General features: G+C 36.3%; 2 protein-coding genes across 2 annotated transcripts; both read left to right on the forward strand.

Annotated features, from left to right (window-relative positions):
• The first annotated feature begins 604 nt into the window (after positions 1 to 604).
• On the forward strand, positions 605 to 6,957 carry LOC127623114 (flavin reductase (NADPH)-like). The gene is made up of 5 exons (XM_052097372.1): positions 605 to 787; positions 1,407 to 1,566; positions 2,246 to 2,337; positions 4,593 to 4,724; positions 4,831 to 6,957. Exons 1-5 carry the CDS (start codon positions 703 to 705, stop codon positions 4,983 to 4,985), a joined length of 624 nt encoding a protein of 207 aa, XP_051953332.1. The 5' UTR covers positions 605 to 702; the 3' UTR covers positions 4,986 to 6,957.
• A 44-nt stretch (positions 6,958 to 7,001) lies between these two features.
• Positions 7,002 to 19,358, forward strand: LOC127623113 (cell division cycle-associated protein 4-like). The gene is made up of 2 exons (XM_052097371.1): positions 7,002 to 7,272; positions 17,716 to 19,358. Exon 2 carries the CDS (start codon positions 17,722 to 17,724, stop codon positions 18,544 to 18,546), a length of 825 nt encoding a protein of 274 aa, XP_051953331.1. The 5' UTR covers positions 7,002 to 7,272; positions 17,716 to 17,721; the 3' UTR covers positions 18,547 to 19,358.
• Positions 19,359 to 20,382: the final 1,024 nt, after the last annotated feature.

Raw genomic sequence — 20,382 nt, forward strand, 5'->3', positions numbered from 1 at the left:
AGGTGAGAGAGGGTAGACTTCACCCCATTATACACTGCAACAAAATAAGTTTTTGATTTGTTTTTGTTTTGACTTGTTTTCCAATATAAATATCTTAAAATCCATTTAAAAAAAACATACATTTGACACTATCATTGACACATAAATACAAATTTAAATTAAAATAAATATTATAATTGAACAATATAATGTAAAAAAACATCCAATGCATGACACCTTTAAGTGAATGGGGCCAAAAGTATAGCCACAAGAGGTAAAAAATACACGTTTTTATCATGATTTAAGTGTGATAGTAATTTATTAACATTTTCTGTGCAAAGTTATATTTTAACTTTGTTATAAACTTCACATATCCACCTTTAAACCCTCCAATTCACTTCCATTGTTTCTTTCACCCACCCGTTTTCTGTTATACCCCGCCCTTGACCTGATCATTCTTTGTTCTGGTTGGTTAGTGTTATTTAAACGCAGTCTACGATTGGACAGTTGAGAAGTCATTCAAAAAACCGCAGCAACCAACGCAAACATTGGGAGCGGAATTTAACATTCGCTTATTTCCTGAAAGAGGTGTGACTCACGTGACAGCATTGAATTAATTGTTCAATATCAGAATAGAAGGCAGACGTACTACAGAGCGTTGAATTTCAATATAGAGTCTCTATTTACAGGTGGAATTTCACAAGAGCCCTTCGACACGCAGAAATGTGTGATGCCATAAAAAATGTGGCAATATTCGGCAGCACGGGGATGACTGGGTCAGCGACCTTGCCTATTGCAGTGGCCGCTGGTAAATAGTTACGCAATGCTTTTTGGGATAGTGCTGTAATATTTTTTTTTTAGTCTCTTAGGTTCACAATATTAATTGCAAAGGTGGACGTTGGCCTAGCCTAGATGTGACTTTGCTGTCGTCATGATGTGTAAACAGTGCAGAACACATGAGTTGGTGCTGCAGATTAATGTCAAGTTCTTAGCCGAAATCGAAGTTGCACTTTAGAAAGGTTGTTAAATGCTTACTTTAAAAACTTGTAATAAGTGCTAATGCTTAAATCATTTAATCTATAATGCATTCAGATCACGAGACATTTGCGAAACTTCTTAGTCATGCAAAAGCTCTATTCTGCTGAGTCACAAGGCACGATGCATTTTAAAGATAAGCATGAATCTTATCATGACGCAGCAGATAGGGCATTCTTGATCAGTTTGGATGCATTTGAGCTGAATTCATTGTACTTTTTGTTAAAAGTCGTTTTTATGTAGGTACTACTACACATTATTACTACCTAACATTTTAATATTTGCGTGTCAGTTTACAAGACCTTCCATTGCAAGATGATGGAAATTGAAAATCCTTAGTGGTTGCTTTTTTTAGGAGGAACATGTCAGTTCTTGTCTTGTCACTGTTCTAGGTTACAATGTGACTGTGCTGGTAAGAGACCCTGCAAGGCTTCCTCCAGACCACAAGGCCTTCCGTGTGGTGGCGGGAGATGTGCTGAACAAAGATGATGTTAAGAAGACACTGGAGGGTCAGGACGCAGTCATCATTATTTTGGGGACAAACAATGATCTCAATGAGTTGATTTAAATTCAAAAAAGAAAATTCTCATCATTTTCTTTCCTCTGCTGAACAGAAATTAAGATTTTTAGAAGAATATCTCAGCTCTGTAGGTCTATACAATGCAAGTGAATGATGATGATCAGAACTTTGAAGCTCCAAAAAGCACATAAAGGCAGCATAAAAGTAATCTTTATGATACCAGTGGATAAATCCATATGTTCAGAAGCGATATGATAGGTGAGTGAGAAACAGATCAAGATTTAAGTCCTTACATTGGGGGAATCACTGAGCTTTATGTGAGAGGGCAATTACAATATTGCAGTGTAATAGAAAGTGAAGAGAAAAAAAACAGCAACAACTCTGGTACATCTGGAAATAATGCAAAGCAATGGAGAATAAACTAGCCAAGTCTTCGTCAATGCCATGTTTGTTATGTACTCAAGCATCGCCAGGAAATTATGTTGCTGTGGAGAAAGCTGTTTACTGGCCATGCCACATGTATACAAGAGTAAAGAGTACACTGCTTATACAGTGAATGTAAATGAGAACGCAGTAAGCTGCTTTCTGGTGTCCATGTAAACACAGTTAATGTTAAAACATGTTTTATGTTTTTGAAATTGAAAATGAGTCCTCTATCACTGTGAATTTAGTGCAACATATTAACTTCTTTTAAAAAATTTTTTTTAATGCTGGTCCCACAACGATGATGTCTGAGGGAACACGGAACATTCTGGAGGTCATGAAAGCCCAAGGAATCCGCAAAGTTGTTGCATGCATGTCAGGTATGAATGCTTTCATGATTCAGCCATTCACAGCTATTTATACTACATACATGTGTATATGTGTGAATACTGATATACTGTGTGTGTGTGTGTGTGTGTGTGTGTGTATATATATATATATATATATATATATGCGCACACAAACTACCGTTCAAAAGGTTGGGGTCACTTGCCTGAAATGTTTCTCATGATCTTAAAAACCTTTTGATCTGAAGGCATATAATGTTTGAAATGAGTTTTGTTGACAAAATTTAATTGTGCCAAAATATTAATTTATTTCATTACAAAACTTAAATAAAATTAAAATAAAAAGTTTTTGAAATGGATGACTTGGACCGAATAATTAAGAAAAGCAGCCACTAGGTGCCCAGCATATAGATGGGAACTCCTTCAAAACTGTTTAAAAAGCATCCCAGGGTGATTCCTCAAGAAGTTGGTTGAGAAAATGTCAAGAGTACATGTCTGCAAAATCTATACAAAGTGTGGCCACTTTAAAGATGCTGAAATATTACACAGTTTTGATTTATTTTAGATTTTTTTTTATCTTAGAAAATCTTCATAATTCCCATATTTCCATTTCTATTATTCCATAGTTGTGATGACTGTTATTTTAAAATGTGGAGAAAAAAAATTAAAAAGTAAAGAATAAGTAACCCTAAACGTTTGAACGGTCATGTATATAAAATTGGAAACTGGTACTTTATTTCACCAAAGTCATTTTTGATCAACTCTACAGTAGACAGGCTCCATTTCCAGCAGCCATCAGTCCAACACCTTATCCTTGATTATTTATGCGAAATTTATTATACACATTAAATACATACACATTTTTGTCTCTGGCTCACATGTCAATGATTACCCCTCCGTGTGTCAATGATGCCGAGATCTACTTTTATATTTAATTTAATCACTGAGAAGGTTTTCCTGCAAAATTAGTAGCACCAAACATCACAAGCAGCCTCAAGAATGGACACAGAGTAGCCGTATAACACTTTTCCTTGAGCAGAATATTGCACTACAGATCGCAAAATTTGTTCAAAGGAGAAAGCGAGACGTGCATGGTTGCCAGATTGCACAAAATAAGTATAACATTTGGCATAAACAGAATATTTCCAATTTGAGCAAGTATAAATCTCAATCTGGGGGTGTTTCGTTCGTCTCTTATCTGGCAACCATGAGCATGTTAAACGCTTGTAGAGATGCGTTATGTCCCAATGCAAGTTAACTGAATTATCCAATGAAAAATAAAAACGTTTTTACGATAAATGAGCCGCGGGCCACATTAAACCATGTGGTGCGCCTGATCCAGCCCGCGGGCCGTAAATTGCCCATGTCTGCTTTAGCTGTTTTTATCTTTTAGCTGTTTGAGATTATCATTAAATCTGCCTTGGCAGTCCTAAATAGTCGATCGCTTGGGCGGCCGCCGAAATATCTTCAATGGGAGAACCATGGCATTGTTCTTTCCCTGCTGTCCGCGATCCAGTCCGAATAGACCAGTTGAGAAACACTGCTTTAACTCACACACACACACACACACACACACACACACTCATGTCAGACCCCCTCGCCTCTCTCTGACATTTTCTCTGCTGCATGTTTGTGTGTGACACAAGTTGACGAATCTGACAGGCAGACAAAGAGAAAAGGAGATGCACAAGCGCATGTGAGATTCTCCGTACGGTTGTATTTTTTCCTCAATACTGTAGATAAGCAAATGTACAGGGTAGGATAACCGTCAATTTTCAAACCGTGGTATACCGTGAAACCGGTATACCGCTGCATCCCTAGCGACGCGTCAGCGCTTCTCTCAAATCGCGTCTTTGATAATTTATACATTGCGATCTTCGCTCACGGGAGCGAGCTCCGATATGCCTATGATTTGAGGTTTTTGTCGGCGATCTCCACAAAACTGTCGGAGAGTGAAAATCGGGCTTAAAATTGTGTAGTGTAAACTTTGTATTACATGTACAACATGATACAAAATGATGAGAAATCTTTTAAGTAGTTTAAGAAGTTCTGACACTTTTTTTTTTTTTCAAATTGTAATAGTAATTTTTCACATTATTAATGTCCTGACTATACATTGTGATCAGTTGAATGCCACTTTGGTGAATAAAAGTACCAATTTCTTTCCATAAGAGCAAAATCTGTACATTATTCCAAACTTTTGGCTGCTTGTATATACACACACACACTGTTATTTACTAGTAATCGTCAGTTGTGAAGAATTTGCCATATAACTCTGTCTTTTATAGCGTTCCTATTGTGGGATCGTGCCAAAGTTCCTCCTCGCCTGGTGCCAGTCACTGAAGATCATGACAGAATGTACAATGTCCTGAAGGAATCAGGACTGGACTATACAGCTGCAATGCCTCCTCACATTGCTGGTAATGAGCACTAAATGCATACACATTGACCGCATGCCTAAAATAAATATTTACTTAAATTATGTTTAGTCTGAAGTACCTTTATTCATGCATGTTATCTTTTCAGGTGACAAGCCTCTGACTGAAAAATACATTGCGACTGAGAACATGTTAAAAGGAAGAGTTATCTCCAAATTTGACCTAGGCCATTTCTTTGTCAAGTGCCTCTCCACTTCTGAATGGGATGGAAAGACAGTTGGAGTTTGTGGAGAATATAGCTAATCTATCAAGGCCGCCTTATTTTTTTTTTTAACATCAGAAAATATGCAGGCCAGCATTAAATGTACTATAGATAATCAAAGTAATAATTTTTTCAAACATTTGGTGTTTTATAGATATTTGCATAGTGACACATACTTTTTTGTCTATTCGATCAAAATAAGCACAAGCATTTACAGAAACATTGTTTATTGGACAAAATAACTGGCAACCTTTTGTGTTTGTTTTTCCTTAAAGCAGTGGTTCTCCATTTTTTTGGTCACCCCCTTTGAAACAAGAAAAGGTTATATACTTTATATAGTATATACTTTCAATACATACAAATTGATACTGCTGCAGGACAAACTGTTGAAGACATTTTACACTGGATAGAATAGTTTTAATAAAAATGGACTTGAGACCAACGGGAGTTTTCCCAGTGGGCTACTAGGTAATTTGCGCTGGCCAACTGCTATGCAAGTACCAAACCGTCCTACAGGCAAAATAGGCACCTGCCCTAGGTTCTATAATGCCCGTGTGAACCTCATTACAGAGTGAAAATTCAGTTAAATCCATAAGGCTTTTATGGCTTTTGGCTTTTTTTATTGACACAATTTTATTTTGAAATAATTAAACAACTTTTATTTTTAAATTACTTTCACATTGTAGTGCATTTCCATTTGAAGGAATTAACTCTGTACCTCCTGTGGACCAAATTTTTTTGACATACAAATCACAACAATGGTGACAACCAAAGACAATATATCAAGTATAAGTTGAGCTCTAAATAATCACAAAATGACAAATAACTGCAAGTTAAAACAAATACAATATCAGCAGCATATACAAAATCTGCAAACAGTAGAGCTATGGGCAGTACATAGTCATTTTATAATTTATTCATAATGCAAAGCATTTCTGAGAGCTGAAGTGCAGCTTGCTGAATATTGCTTACGCCTGATAAAAATGCAGAAAATAAGATTACTTTGTGGCAATTTGAGTCTTTGAGGCTTACTTTGTTTAAAGGACTATAGAAACAGCACTTGTAAAGGCATAGGCTTTTCACTTTTTCTCAAGAATAATCTGGAAGGAAATAAACACTGCAGATATAAAGATGCAACAAACTCACATTGAGAGAAAATATGAGCAATTCATCTGCAAAGATCTACACTTTAAGAGGTATGTTTATTATTTTGGCATATCTTTATATTTGTTTATATTTATATGTGTACATATTCTGGCTAACTTTGTTTTCATTGATTTTTTAAAAATAAACATTTACACATAGTTAAGTGGGTAATTGACATGAAATTTGAAGCAGTGTCATCAGTGTCCTGCTGTATGATGCATAATTTTATGATCTTTTATAACTGTTTATACATGTATAATAAATTATTATTATACTTGTTTCCACAACCTCAAATTAACTAGGACAATAGTTTATTTGTACATTTAGAAAACAGTTGAAAGGTGATTAAGATCTTTAAGAAATGCTGACTTGTTACTGCACATTAAATACACTTAAATACATTTTCCCTTGAATTTTCAAGTACATTTTTACCTAACCATTTTAGTATGTTGGGAAAAACGTTTTCGGACATGTTATTTGTCTGAGCTATAAAGTGCTTATTTTGAATGCTTTCTCTAAAAGAAAAAAAAAAAATCCAGTTTCAAATGTTTTAAAGTTATGACAATTTTTGCACTGGTGGGGCCCGATGTCATGATTGGCAGTCAATAGAAATATTTTAGTTTGGGTTTTTTTTACACAAAAATTTAGCCAGAAAATGAAATAAATGAGCTGGTGTGTTACGGGCTGGGTTTGGTGCGCCGCTCTGGGCCAGAAAGTCCAGGGCCACTTTTTAGTCCCATTCTGCCCCTGGCTCCTACAATGCCTCAGCACCCTACTTATGGGGCACACCCCACACTTTGAGAACCACTGCCTTAAAGAAAGACTGAATCTTTGTTATTGGCCAAGGAATGTCAATGTATTTTGTTTTATGGTTTTAAATAAAAGCATTATTATTTTAATAGTTTTTGCTTTGTGTAGGTAAGTGGGACATAAATTGGCATTAAAAACGCCTTTTTGTGCCCACCACAGGGACTGTAGTATATTAACACGACTACAATACCCATAATTCCGTTACAGACAGTTGTGTTTGACGTGGTTGAATCACTGGCGGGACGAAAAAAATTCCAGCAAACGAATTTGGCCACTGAAGTCTCAACATCGTTATAATTTATAATGGTCAGATGAATCTCTACATTTACGGACACTTCACCCATTTTTGAAGATAGTTTATAAACTTGACAGGTGAGTAAAAATGTTTCATCCAGACTGTAAATCTTTAAACTGCGTGGCTGGTTAATTTGCTTAGCTAACGCATTGATTTCAAGTTGTGCGCAAAGTTTCCGGAAACGAAAACAGGACATGTTTAATGAATGTGTTGATTAGTAATGTGATTCTCATACTTCAGTATTTAATTATTGTTCTGGAAATACATTTTTATTCGCTCTGTTTAACGTACGTCTGATGAACGCAGACCTGGTTTTGTGGACTACAATGTATAAACTATACGTTTTAAAATGTTTGTCAAGATAAACATTTGTTACAGTTATTGATTTTATATATATATATATATGTGTGTGTGTGTGTGTGTGTGTGTGTAAAGCATTGCTGATTAAAAAAAAAAACAAAACAACAATATAAGGAAAACAAGGCAAGTAATTCATTTTTTTATTTATTTTTGCCAATGAAATATTTACAATTTTAATACAGGTAAGCTTTATCGACCGCGTTTGTAGCATAATGTTGGCTATCACAACAAATATTTTCGCCATTATAATATATATACGTAAATATTATACAAATTAGTATTATTTTAGTGTGATAAATCTCGGTTCTATATAATTTTAGTTTGATAAAATCTCTTTTAGTGTTTAAACTGATATCCCACGAGGCTGAATCCAACTTCTTATTCGCCGGAATAACCGTTCCAGTTTAAAAAATGGTGGGTGGCATATAGGACCTCCCACTTATTTTCATTGGCTGGATTGTTTAAAGGTACAGCTGCACTGAAAAACCTGGCTGCGGTCGAATAGGCGGTGGTGTCACGTGGTACCTGTTACTTTTGGCAGCGCTGTTCAGAATGGGCCAATCACAATCAAAAAATATATTTTTAAAGATACTGCTGTTGCGGATTTAACAAGTATGAATTCTTGCAACTATTAGTTTTAATTGTGAATTAATTATATGAGATGTAAAACGTTTTGAATTATTTGAATGCAGATGAATGGAGGATTCGGTTTTGTGAGCCGTCTAGCGCCACCTTGTGTAAAGAAAGCTTTGTGTCTCACTAAGTAGGTTATTTCTGACAACATTTGGGTCAATATCAAATTATGTTGACAAAGTCATGTCCCTTGTCTTTTTTAGTCACGAAAAAGCTTTCAAATAGCGAAATTAATTAATTATAACCTAACCTTTAATTATATGAAATGGCTTGAGACTGTTTTGCAAATATTCTAGAAAATACATTTGAAATTGTTAATTGCCTGAAAAAAAAATCCTTGTTCCCTTCAACTTGTACACCACTTCTATGACATGTAGTTATTTGTGCATTTATTTTGTACTTATCTTTAATAAAAGCCTTAGTGCAAGGCCAAACAAGTGTGCAAAAAATCTAAAGAAAATAATTTAAAAAGAATGTTTGACCCTTGATTTCATTGCATTGCTGTTATCAATGTTTTAATGACATCTCGAGCATAGTCCTTGAAAACAAATAAAAATGTGCTTAAAAAGTCCTTGAATTTAACTTTGAAGCATCTGTACTAACCCTGTGTGCAGCATCCACCTGGATGAAGCAACGGCAGCCATAGTGTGCTCACCACACCACACACTAGCTACTGGTGGAGAGGAGAGAGTGGAGTGATAGAGCCAATCAATGGATGGTGATTTATTAGGAAGCCATGATTGATAAGGGCCAATGGGGGGAATTTGGCCACTGAGAGTCAGGACCTCGGTTTAACGTATTATCTGAAGGATGGTGCCTTTTTATAGTATAGTGGCCCCATCACTATACTGGGGCATTAGGACCTACGCAGTTCTCAGGGTGAGCACCCCCTGCTGGTCTACCTAATAACCTCTTCCAGCAGCAACATTAGCAACATTAGACCAGGCTCAACCCAGCTTAGCTTCAGTATATAAGACCCATCCATCCCATATTTTATGTTAATGTGAAAGTCTGTGTAAAGATGACATTAGACAAAGTTTGCTATTGAGATTAGATTTTTTTTATCACTTATTATGAATCATCTAACATGTCATGTGTTACAACACTCCGACTTTTCCACACTATTTTTAAAGGCTTTATTAAATATGGCTCCATGCTGTGATGTAGAAAAGTTGATAAAGGTAGATAATATTAACATTACACTTGCTTGTAGATGTCTTTAGTTATGAACCCAAGAGCATCATATACATTTTGGCCAGCGCCTATATCGTAGGCTTTCTTTTATCATAAGATATCAACTACAGAGCAATACAATTTAATTACAATATACTCCTAACGCCAAAATTCATATGCTCTAAAGTAAAAAATACTAATGTTCTTGACAATCTGGGAGTGTAATGGGACAGTGAAAATAATAGACTTACAAAATTACAAGATATCATCATTTGTGTATTTCTATATATACTTATATTTTCTAATCGCTTTTTATTTTTTATTATATTTAATTTGTGTGTTTTTTATCTTTGTCTTGTTGTCGTATTTTTTGTGCGCTAGAAGCTTCTGTCACCAAGAAAACTTCCCTGTATGTGTAAGCGTACTTAGCAATAAAACTCAATATGATTGTGACATTTTCTAGATATATGAATCCAAGAACATAATATAAAGTAGGTCAAGTATATTGCCTCTCCAGTATTGTACATCCAAAGCCCATAACTATAAAATACAAATAATAATATTCTCAAAAGAAGATGGTGGGTTTGCTTACTAATGAAATTAAAAATTACAGTATGGTGGGATGTCCCAAACATTCGGAAGGGAGAAAATTACTTTGCACCAGTCTTCTGCTGTCCAATCCTTGTACTTCCTGCAGAATTTCAGTCTGTCCTTGATATTTTTCTTGGAGAGAAGTGGCTTCTTTGCTGCCCTTCTTGACACCAGGCCATTGTCCAAAAGTCTTCGCTTCACTGTGCGTGCGGATGCACTCACACCAACCTGCTGCCAATATTGAGCAAGCTCTGCACTCTGTAATTTTGTACCAGGGCCAAAAAACTGTGAAATTTGAGTTTTTGTGATAAAGTTCATTTTTTTGGCCAATGAAGCTTTTTGCAATTATTTAAAATGCATCTGATCACTCTGCACAATAATCTAGAAACAATGTCAATCAACACCACAACAACTGAAGCAGAAAACTTTATAAAATATATGTCAATGTCAATACTTTTAGCCACGGCTGTAATGTTTAATTTCATTAGTCAATCATGTACTCAAACCCACCATCTTCTTTTGAGAATATTATTATTTGTATTTTATAGTTATGGGCTTTGGATGTACAATACTGGAGAGGCAATATACTTGACCTACTTTATATTATGTTCTTGGATTCATATATCTAGAAAATGTCACAATCATATTGAGTTTTATTGCTAAGTACGCTTACACATACAGGGAAGTTTTCTTGGTGACAGAAGCTTCTAGCGCACAAAAAATACGACAACAAGACAAAGATAAAAAACACACAAATTAAATATAATAAAAATAAAAAGCGATTAGAAAATATAAGTATATACAGAAATACACAAATGATGATATCTTGTAATTTTGTACGTCTATTATTTTCACTGTCCCATTACACTCCCAGATTGTCAAGAACATTAGTATTTTTTACTTTAGAGCATATGAATTTTGGCGTTAGGAGTATATTGTAATTAAATTGTATTGCTCTGTAGTTGATATCTTATGATAAAAGAAAGCCTACAATATAGGCGCTGGCCAAAATGTATATGATGCTCTTGGGTTCATAACTAAAGACATCTACAAGCAAGTGTAATGTTAATATTATCTACCTTTATCAACTTTTCTACATCACAGCATGGAGCCATATTTAATAAAGCCTTTAAAAATAGTGTGGAAAAGTCGGAGTGTTGTAACACATGACATGTTAGATGATTCATAATAAGTGATAAAAAAAAATCTAATCTCAATAGCAAACTTTGTCTAATGTCATCTTTACACAGACTTTCACATTAACATAAAATATGGGATGGATGGGTCTTACATAAGGTGCAGGCTTCCTTAGCTTCAACATGGACACAGGCACCTTTTATAGAAAAGTTGAATTAAAAATTATGCTGTGAAAATAATTTTACAAATGTCGATCAGTGACGAACCGTGCATTTTAAGTCTAGGCCTTCAGTGTGATTCATGTCATTAAGAAAACACAGTTTCACGACACCCTATGCCTTTTGGGCATCATACATCGTCACAGCTAACTAGTAATACCAATTGACATTTTACAAACACCTCCATGCACGAAAGCCAGAACTTGAAACGACACCTAATGCAAGACTAATTTTAACTGCAGCATGACTGTTTGTGAAATGAATGTCTCCCGAACAGACACTCAAAAATCATAATTTTTCATATGAATCTAACAAGGAGGCCTATAATACCTGGAAAAATCTATCTAATAATATTTGCGATTTAACTGTTGCTTGCAATAAATTTAGTTTCGTCAGGATACATGATTATGTTGCATTCCATTCCAGTTGGATGTGGGAAATTCTTACTCCATAAATGCATTCCTTTCCCCGATATTCGGAACTGCAACACTCCCATTAGATTAGCAGGGGTTTGACTCTCATTGGAGATGTCTCCTAGCAACACAACTGATAAACAAGCCAGCGCTAACGTTTGTGCTTCAGGTGTACGATTATCAAAAGAGATTATAATGTTTTATACACCTGTTTCTGCAGGCGTTTGTTAAACAAGCTTTAATATCATGTAATGTGGAAACAAACTCATTTATCGATATTAGTTAATAAAGTGAATGTTTATCACTTTGTATATCTCTGAGTGTGGAGATGATTGTGTGATATCATGCACCTGCATCTCAGCGAAATCGGATTTGAGAATTTCTGCACGAGCCTACAAGTTGTAATTCTGGCTTAAAGATGCATTACATTGCACTTTTTCTAGTAGGAAGTTGGAAAATCGGACTTTTCCGAGCTGAATGGAACGCAGCACTACTTTTCAAAACTTCAAGCAGCCTAATTTACACTTAGAAAACTCCTGATGTTGCTATAACATTTATAAAACATTTACCAATCTGCTTGAAGTGAAAATCAGTCCTCCATTTATGATTAATAAATTAAGCAATCACACGGTTATGCAAATCATCTCATGTTTTTAAATCCATAAAGATCTCTTTCTCAACGGCAATACCAGCAGTGATGACAGCCGACTCGTCAGCAAGATCTCGCGCTCTTCGCTTTCTAATTACATCACTTAAAGCGTGATTGCGTCACACAAGGCCAGCTAGAAGGCCTCTACAGGGACATATCCTAAAGATCACACCCACCAAGAACAAATAAATCAATCTAACTGGCTGAGGAATCTGACAATCTGACTTTAGATTTTATATTTAGACATTCATGTGCACCGTTGAGTGATTGTAAAGATATTCTGATGACCTGACGGGGTGAAGCTCAGACTCACGAGCTGCTTCAGCCACGTGATTTGTGAAACAGTTGTCACACTTCACTTGTAAGCATCAAGGAATAAATTCTGACTGGATAAACTTTTAGTTTTTCTCTATTTGTTTGTAGATTAATTAAGAGTGGATAGCGATTAAAAATACATTGTTGATTGAGAATGAAAGGATGAAAATTATTTATTTATTTGGCCAGCAGAAAAGGCTTTTGGTGGCCCTGAGAATTCTCCACTGATGTCGATAGTCTATTCAAATACCTGCCGACCTCAGTTTCAGTTTTTCAGAGCAGCTGTACCTTTAAACAATACAGCCAATTAAATTAAGTGAGAGGTCCTATGTGCCACCTTCCATTTTTTAAGGTGGAATGGTTATTTCGGCGAATAAGGAGCTGGATTCAGCCTTGTTATTATCCTTATGTTTAGGTAGCGCTAGGAACCAAATAAAAAAAGGACCGGTAATCGATTCCGAGGCATTGGGAATTGAGAATGGATTCGAAACGTTGGAATTGAATCCAAAGCTGGAGTCGATTCCTTTCGGGGAAACCGGTTGATATTTTCGGACTGTTTATTTCCTCGACCACTGAACTACTACACATTTCAGAAGCCTAACAGCACTAAAAAAATATTATGAATCTTAATGTTCATCAACTTGACTGAGTCAAATTGGTCATCTGTATTCGCAATCACACAAGCCCTTCAACACATCTTTTTTACAGTCCGCCGGTATTTTACTTTGGATTAAAATAATAATCAAGAAACATGCCAAATTTGTCACAGAAAATTGGCAAACAATAACAACTTCCCTGATGTTACAACATAAGTCTGCAACAAGGAGATCACAGAGTTGAGCTTGCTTCCCAGATCACATCATTAAATCTGTATGTTAAAGTTTAAATGATCAATGAGTTACACTTATAAAAGTGAGAATGTATGCTTCTCTACTCGTTCTGGACATTTTTAGTGTTTAAAACCTTTTGCATATATTTATTTTATTTAGCCTACACTTCACACAATTTTACATTTTTAATTATGTTATGAAATCAAATAAAACATTTTTTAAATAGGGCTACACGTTATAATATATATATATATATATATATATATATATATATATATATATATGTACACTCACCTAAAGGATTATTAGGAACACCATACTAATACTGTGTTTGACCCCCTTTCGCCTTCAGAACTGCCTTAATTCTACGTGGCATTGATTCAACAAGGTGCTGAAAGCATTCTTTAGAAATGTTGGCCCATATTGATAGGATAGCATCTGGGAGATTGGAGATGGAGATTTGTGGGATGCACATCCAGGGCACGAAGCTCCCGTTCCACCACATCCCAAAGATGCTCTATTGGGTTGAGATCTGGTGACTGTGGGGGCCATTTTAGTACAGTGAACTCACTGTCATGTTCAAGAAACCAGTTTGAAATGATTCGAGCTTTGTGACATGGTGCATTATCCTGCTGGAAGAAGCCATCAGAGGATGGGTACATGGTGGCCATAAAGGGATGGACATGGTCAGAAACAATGCTCAGGTAGACCGTGGCATTTAAACGATGCCCAATTGGCACTAAGGGGCCTAAAGTGTGCCAAGAAAACATCCCCCACACCATTACACCACCACCACCAGCCTGCACAGTGGTAACAAGGCATGATGGATCCATGTTCTCATTCTGTTTACGCCAAATTCTGACTCTACCATCTGAATGTCTCAACAGAAATCGAGACTCATCAGACCAGGCAACATTTTTCCAGTCTTCAACTGTCCAATTTTGGTGAGCTCTTGCAAATTGTAGCCTCTTTTTCCTATTTGTAGTGGAGATGAGTGGTACCCGGTGGGGTCTTCTGCTGTTGTAGCCCATCCGCCTCAAGGTTGTGCGTGTTGTGGCTTCACAAATGCTTTGCTGCATACCTCGGTTGTAACGAGTGGTTATTTCAGGCAAAGTTGCTCTTCTATCAGCTTGAATCAGTCGGCTCCTCTGACCTCTAGCATCAACAAGGCATTTTCGCCCACAGGACTGCCGCATACTGGATATTTTTCCCTTTTCACACCATTCTTTGTAAACCCTAGAAATGGTTGTGCGTGAAAATCCCAGTAACTGAGCAGTTTGTGAAATACTCAGACCGGCCCGTCTGGCACCAACAACCATGCCACGCTCAAAATTGCTTAAATCATCTTTCTTTCCCATTCTGACATTCAGTTTGGAGTTCAGGAGATTGTCTTGACCAGGACCACACCCCTAAATGCATTGAAGCAACTGCCATGTGATTGGTTGATTAGATAATTGCATTAATGAGAAATTGAACAGGTGTTCCTAATAATCCTTTAGGTGAGTGTGTGTATATATATATATATATATATATATATATATATATATATATATATATATATTTATTTATTTATTTTTTTTTTTATTTTATTTTTTATGAAATTAACTAGTTCAACAACCTGGATTTTAAATAAAACTGAAGTGTATATTTTGGACATTTTATTTACTGTACAAATGGTTATGGACAATTACTGTACATTCTAATATAAACCTCTTTCTAAACAAGAACTCATGAGTGGAAATTGACAATTGCAATGTAATGGTGGTTTTAAGATTATTTTCAGAAGTCCTTTGAAATACAGTCGCATCTACTCAAACTTATCTCATGATTGAAGAATTGCACTTTGGTATGTGCATATAGGCCCTGATTTAATTTTGGAATGGACCTATTAATAGTAAAATTAGTCTGTAATCGACTCTTGGAACCGATTCCAAAACTAGGAGTTGGAGTTAGGGTTGCAGTGGTATACCGGTTTCACGGTATACCACGGTTTGAAAATTGACAGTTATCATACCCTTTACATTTGCTTATCTACAGTATTGAGAAAAAAATGCAACCGGACGGAGAATCTCACATGCACGTGCGCATCTCCTTTCCTCCTTGTCTGCCTGTCAGACTCGTCAACTTGGACTGCCAAGGCAGATTTAATGATAATCTCGCAAACAGCTAAAACTTCTCATCTGCACTTTCGCGAGTGTAACGTGTTCGCGCTAGTGATCTGCTCTTCTCACTGGCGCGCGCGTTCAACAACTGGGCTTCCCTCGATATTGCGGAGCGCAGACTTAGATTTTGTAGTTAATTTAATATGCTATGCTGACATGTAAACTAACATGCTTTAGTTATATAACATGTTATAGTTACATGCTATTTTTATCATGTTTATAATTCTGTTTATTATAATTCTGTTAGCTTTCTTATTTTTTCTATTTATTTTATTTTCAGAAGGGAGACTTTTTTACACATACTTCAATAAAATAAATGGTTTCAAGTTTCAATTATAATAAAGTGTTTGCTCAAAAATAAATAAATAACCCTTCTGTTTTCACTGTTTTCATAATAGTAATTGTGTAATACCGTATACTGTGAAACCATGATATTTTCTGAGACTGATATCATACCAGCTGGGATAGGCTCCAGCCCCCCGCGACCTTGTACACAGGATAAGCGGTTGACGATGGATGGATGGATGGATGGATATCATACCGTGAAAATCGCATACTGTTGCAACACTAGTTGGAGTCCATTCCCAAATTTCTGGAATCGAACAGCCCTATGTTTAGTGGTAGATGTAGTGGTGGGCTTTAGGGATAAGAACCAATCAGGTAGCGTGCAGTCAGATATCGGCACAACACATGGTACAACACAAGTTGTAATATTGGATAATATAAAACTGATATGGTTATTAAGCAATTTTATCACACAAAGATCATTTTAACACATACTGTTTATATCTGGTGTTGTGGCTACACTTTTGAAGTAGTGGGCATTATAAAATGTATGGATTGGCCCAGTTCAGTTCTGTTATAAGTGCCTTTTGTAACTGCATTTGTTCTTTAAATTTTTTTTTTAATGAGGGGGTGAGTCAATGACCTTATGCAGGTCTTCAGCTGTGCAATTGTATGGGGCCTAAGTTGCCATAGTTTGTGTTTCATAATGCACCACACATTCTCAATTGGAGACATGTCAGGACTGCAGGCAGGCCAACAAAGCACCCGCACTCTCTGCTTACACAGCCATGCACTTGTAATCTGGCCAGTATGTGGTTTGAAGTCATCCTGCTGGAAAATACATGGATGTCCCTGGAAGCGTCTGGATGGGAGTATATGTTGCTCCAAATACATATACGTCTACATATATTTCTGTATTAATAGTGCCTCACATATGTGCAAGTTACCCATGTCATGGGCATTAACACCTCCCCATACTTTGACAGACACTGGCTTTTGGACCTGACGCCGATAACAGCTTGGATGTGCCTTTTCCTCTTTGGCCTGGAGAACACGATGGCTTTTTTTAAATATGGATTGATCGAATCACAAAACATGATTCCACAGTTGTACTTTCCAACTCAGATGAGACTGAGGACAGAGAAGTCAGTGGTGCTTCTGAACAGTGTTGATGCATGGATTCTGCTTTGCATAGTAAAGCCTTAACTTGCGTCTGTGGATGCAGCGTTGAATGGTGTTGATTTACAAAGGTTTACTGAATTATTCCCGAACACATGTGAAATTCATTACAGACACGTGACTGTTTTTAATACGTCTGAGGGTTTGGAGGGTTTGAAGATTGTGTGCATTCAGTAGTGGATTTCCTGCAGTACAAGGCCAAACCACATACTGCCCAGATAACAAATTCATGGCTATGTAAGCATCAGGCCTGACCTGTCACCAGTAGAGAATGTATGGCGTATTATGAAGTACACAATACAGCAATGAAGGCCCCGTACAGTCATGCAGCTGAAGACCAAAATAATGAATGAATGGGGGGAGATTCCATTTGCTAAACTTTACAAACTTGTGTCTTCAGTGCCCAAACACTTAAGTGTTATTCGAAAAAATTATGTTACACAGTGGTAAACACTTGACTGTCACCAATTGTTTCATATTTGGGGTTTTTGTGTTGCTCGCACCTCAGATTTTGTAGCTGGTGTATAATGTTTTGGTTAGTCCGTGAACTTCAACTTTTGACTCTTATTTTCCAGAGAGAAATGGTGGCCAGGGGACAGAAGCGTAAGCGCCAGGACGAGGGTGGTGGGTCTTCGTGGGAAAGTCAGCTGCAGTCAGTATTGGATATCTCCATGGATAAGTTCCATCGTGACCAGACTCTCGTGGAGCCCAGCTTATTACGCTCTGTTCTTATCAACAACACACTGCGGCAAGTTCAGTCTGAAGTTAGAGTGCAGGTACAGTCACTGTCTGCTGTTAAGTTTCCCACAAAATCACAGACTCAAACAGGGTTGCCGCTGGAACCTGTTCTCTACCAAGGGTCCCCCCTAACTGGGCATAATGCACCTCTGTACTCCTCAAGCGCTGACGATTTCATATCCTATTCTTTAGAGGAGGATTTCTCTTTATCTGCAGCCATCTCTGCGATTCTCAAAGATCTAGATGCAGTCATAGATGGTGGTCAAGGGCCATGTTTATCTCAGCGGGCTCCTCTTGGCTCCATAGAGAATGTCACAGGAGATGGAAGGTTCACGCAGTATCCACTATCAAGTTTGAGAACATCTGAAATAGCATCATCCAGCAAAACTGAGGTGATGTATACTAGTTGTCCTCAGGATGTGGCTTTAGATAAACTGCTCCTGGACTTTGACACATCTGTGTTTGAACCAGAGGTGAACCTTCTCGGAGTGCAAAGTTTCTCTGTTACAAACAATGATCTGGTCAAGTATCTGCCATCTCTGTCCAAATCCTCCACCTCGTCAGCATCCTCTTCCTCATCTTCAATCTCTCATGGTCAGGCCACATGGGAAGTCCATGAGATTGAGCATGTTATGGACATCCTGATGCAAACTTACCCACAGAGTTGATTTTTATGGTATCATGTTCATGACATTGAGATTATAGATTAATTTTGATAACAAATGTTTAGCTGGAGTTATTCAATATAAAAAAGTTTGTATGGGGTGTACTTAAGAAATTTCCACTTAATTGCACAAGATTGTGTTCTCTACATGTTTTTGACTTGATACCTCCTGTCTACCAACTTGTGTGCAAAATATTTGACCTCATTGTTAGTTTATGATGAAGAGCAGTCTTTAGTCTTCTTGATGGAATATACAGTATATTTACTTAACTTGCCCCTATATATTTATTTCGTGAAGATTCATCCTTATATTTCAACTGGGATGTCAATTAAGGTTGTTCTGAGAAAAGTCCATATTACTCTGTCATACATGATTGCTTTGAGATAGAGTCCAGCAAGTCTGTTCAAATGTAATTTTGTTTATTTTTGTTACAGTAAGTTGTTCTCAAAGATGTAATGCACTTTTCAGTGAGTTGATCCCAAAAAAATGAATGGATGATTTGAGTAATGTAGATTGCAGGTTGCCATCAAGAGTGTATCCAACTGGAAACAGGATTTAGGTGGACAAACGTCATTAAAATGTAAGATTTTTTGTTTAATGCTTCTATAATGTGCAGTAAATATGTTACATGATCATTATGAATATACTGATGTTTTTTTCAACAGACAAACATGAGGTTACCTATGCAAAATATTTACTGTTACTTTAGATTTACATTGACACTATGAATTTGTCATTTCAATACAAGTCTTTCACTATATTCTATTGTTATACTTAAAATTAAAGTTGTACTTGGTGAAACCTCGTGGCTTGATGCGGAAGCCTATTTGTGAAATAGGAAAGTAACACCACACACCCCAAATCACATGACCATGAAATAAAAAAGTGATGAGCTACTTTGGGAATAATGTCATCCTTTTAGTTTACTTGAACTAGACAAAATATGAAATGATAAATTACTAATAGAAACTTTTCTTTGGCATGATATATTGGAAGTGTTTTCAATTGGGAAGTGTTCATACTTCCCACAGGATAGGGTTTCCACACCCAAATGAATTTGACTTTTCCAGTCATTTGTGATTATTGGAAAGGTCTCAGGAATTTACAATTTATAGCTAATTAAATATTTTAGAGTTGAGCATAACTAGAAAATGTGACATTCTCTAAAGATATTTCCTTGACATACATATATATATATAGCAAAGATCAAAGCTGTTAAACAACATTATTGACACTAAATAATAGTTTAATAGACTTTTGACTATGCTATATGACACAATCTAATAGAATTGTTACCCAACATAAAATTTTGATGTCACGATGGAACTTATCCATGGAGATATTGACAGGTGATCTCTGTATAAAATCTGATTGGCTCAATTAACAATGAGGCGGGACTTCCTTTTCAACACCGTTAGCAGTTTCAATTTCTCCCAATCAATTAAACAGAATGTTTTAAAATAAAGTTTTTATTTAATTTTTTTTATCAAAACTTCAGAAATAGACTTTTCTAACGGCTTTTCTCCTAGGCAAAAACTTTACAGCCTCAACACATTGCCCCATGCAAGCAACATATATCAAAAAGACCACCAGGATGTATTGTGACCTAGAGAAAGATTCATATAGGTTTATTCACTCATCCCTTTTATTTTATTAACCATTTTATATGCATCATGTGCTTGCAAAAGAGCAGTGTCAACATTAGAGGGAATTCACAACTAATAGGTTACTTAATTCTTGAACAATGTCTTTAAAAACAAAAACATTCTTGAACTTAAATGTCAAAGAAAATAAATGCTCAAAACCTCTCTCTATTATTAGTACTCAAATGTAAGATTA

Source organism: Xyrauchen texanus, chromosome 29, assembly GCF_025860055.1.
Source record: "Xyrauchen texanus isolate HMW12.3.18 chromosome 29, RBS_HiC_50CHRs, whole genome shotgun sequence".
NCBI lineage: Eukaryota > Metazoa > Chordata > Actinopteri > Cypriniformes > Catostomidae > Xyrauchen > Xyrauchen texanus.

Bases quoted from the DNA above. Each gene is read 5' to 3' on its own strand.
- LOC127623114 (XM_052097372.1), top strand. From the start codon at position 703: ATGTGTGATGCCATAAAAAATGTGGCAATATTCGGCAGCACGGGGATG. The intron at 788-1,406 runs GTAAATAGTTAC...TCACTGTTCTAG, and splicing joins GCCTATTGCAGTGGCCGCTG to GTTACAATGTGACTGTGCTG. The intron at 1,567-2,245 runs CAATGAGTTGAT...TTTTTTTAATGC, and splicing joins TTGGGGACAAACAATGATCT to TGGTCCCACAACGATGATGT.
- LOC127623113 (XM_052097371.1), top strand. From the start codon at position 17,722: ATGGTGGCCAGGGGACAGAAGCGTAAGCGCCAGGACGAGGGTGGTGGG.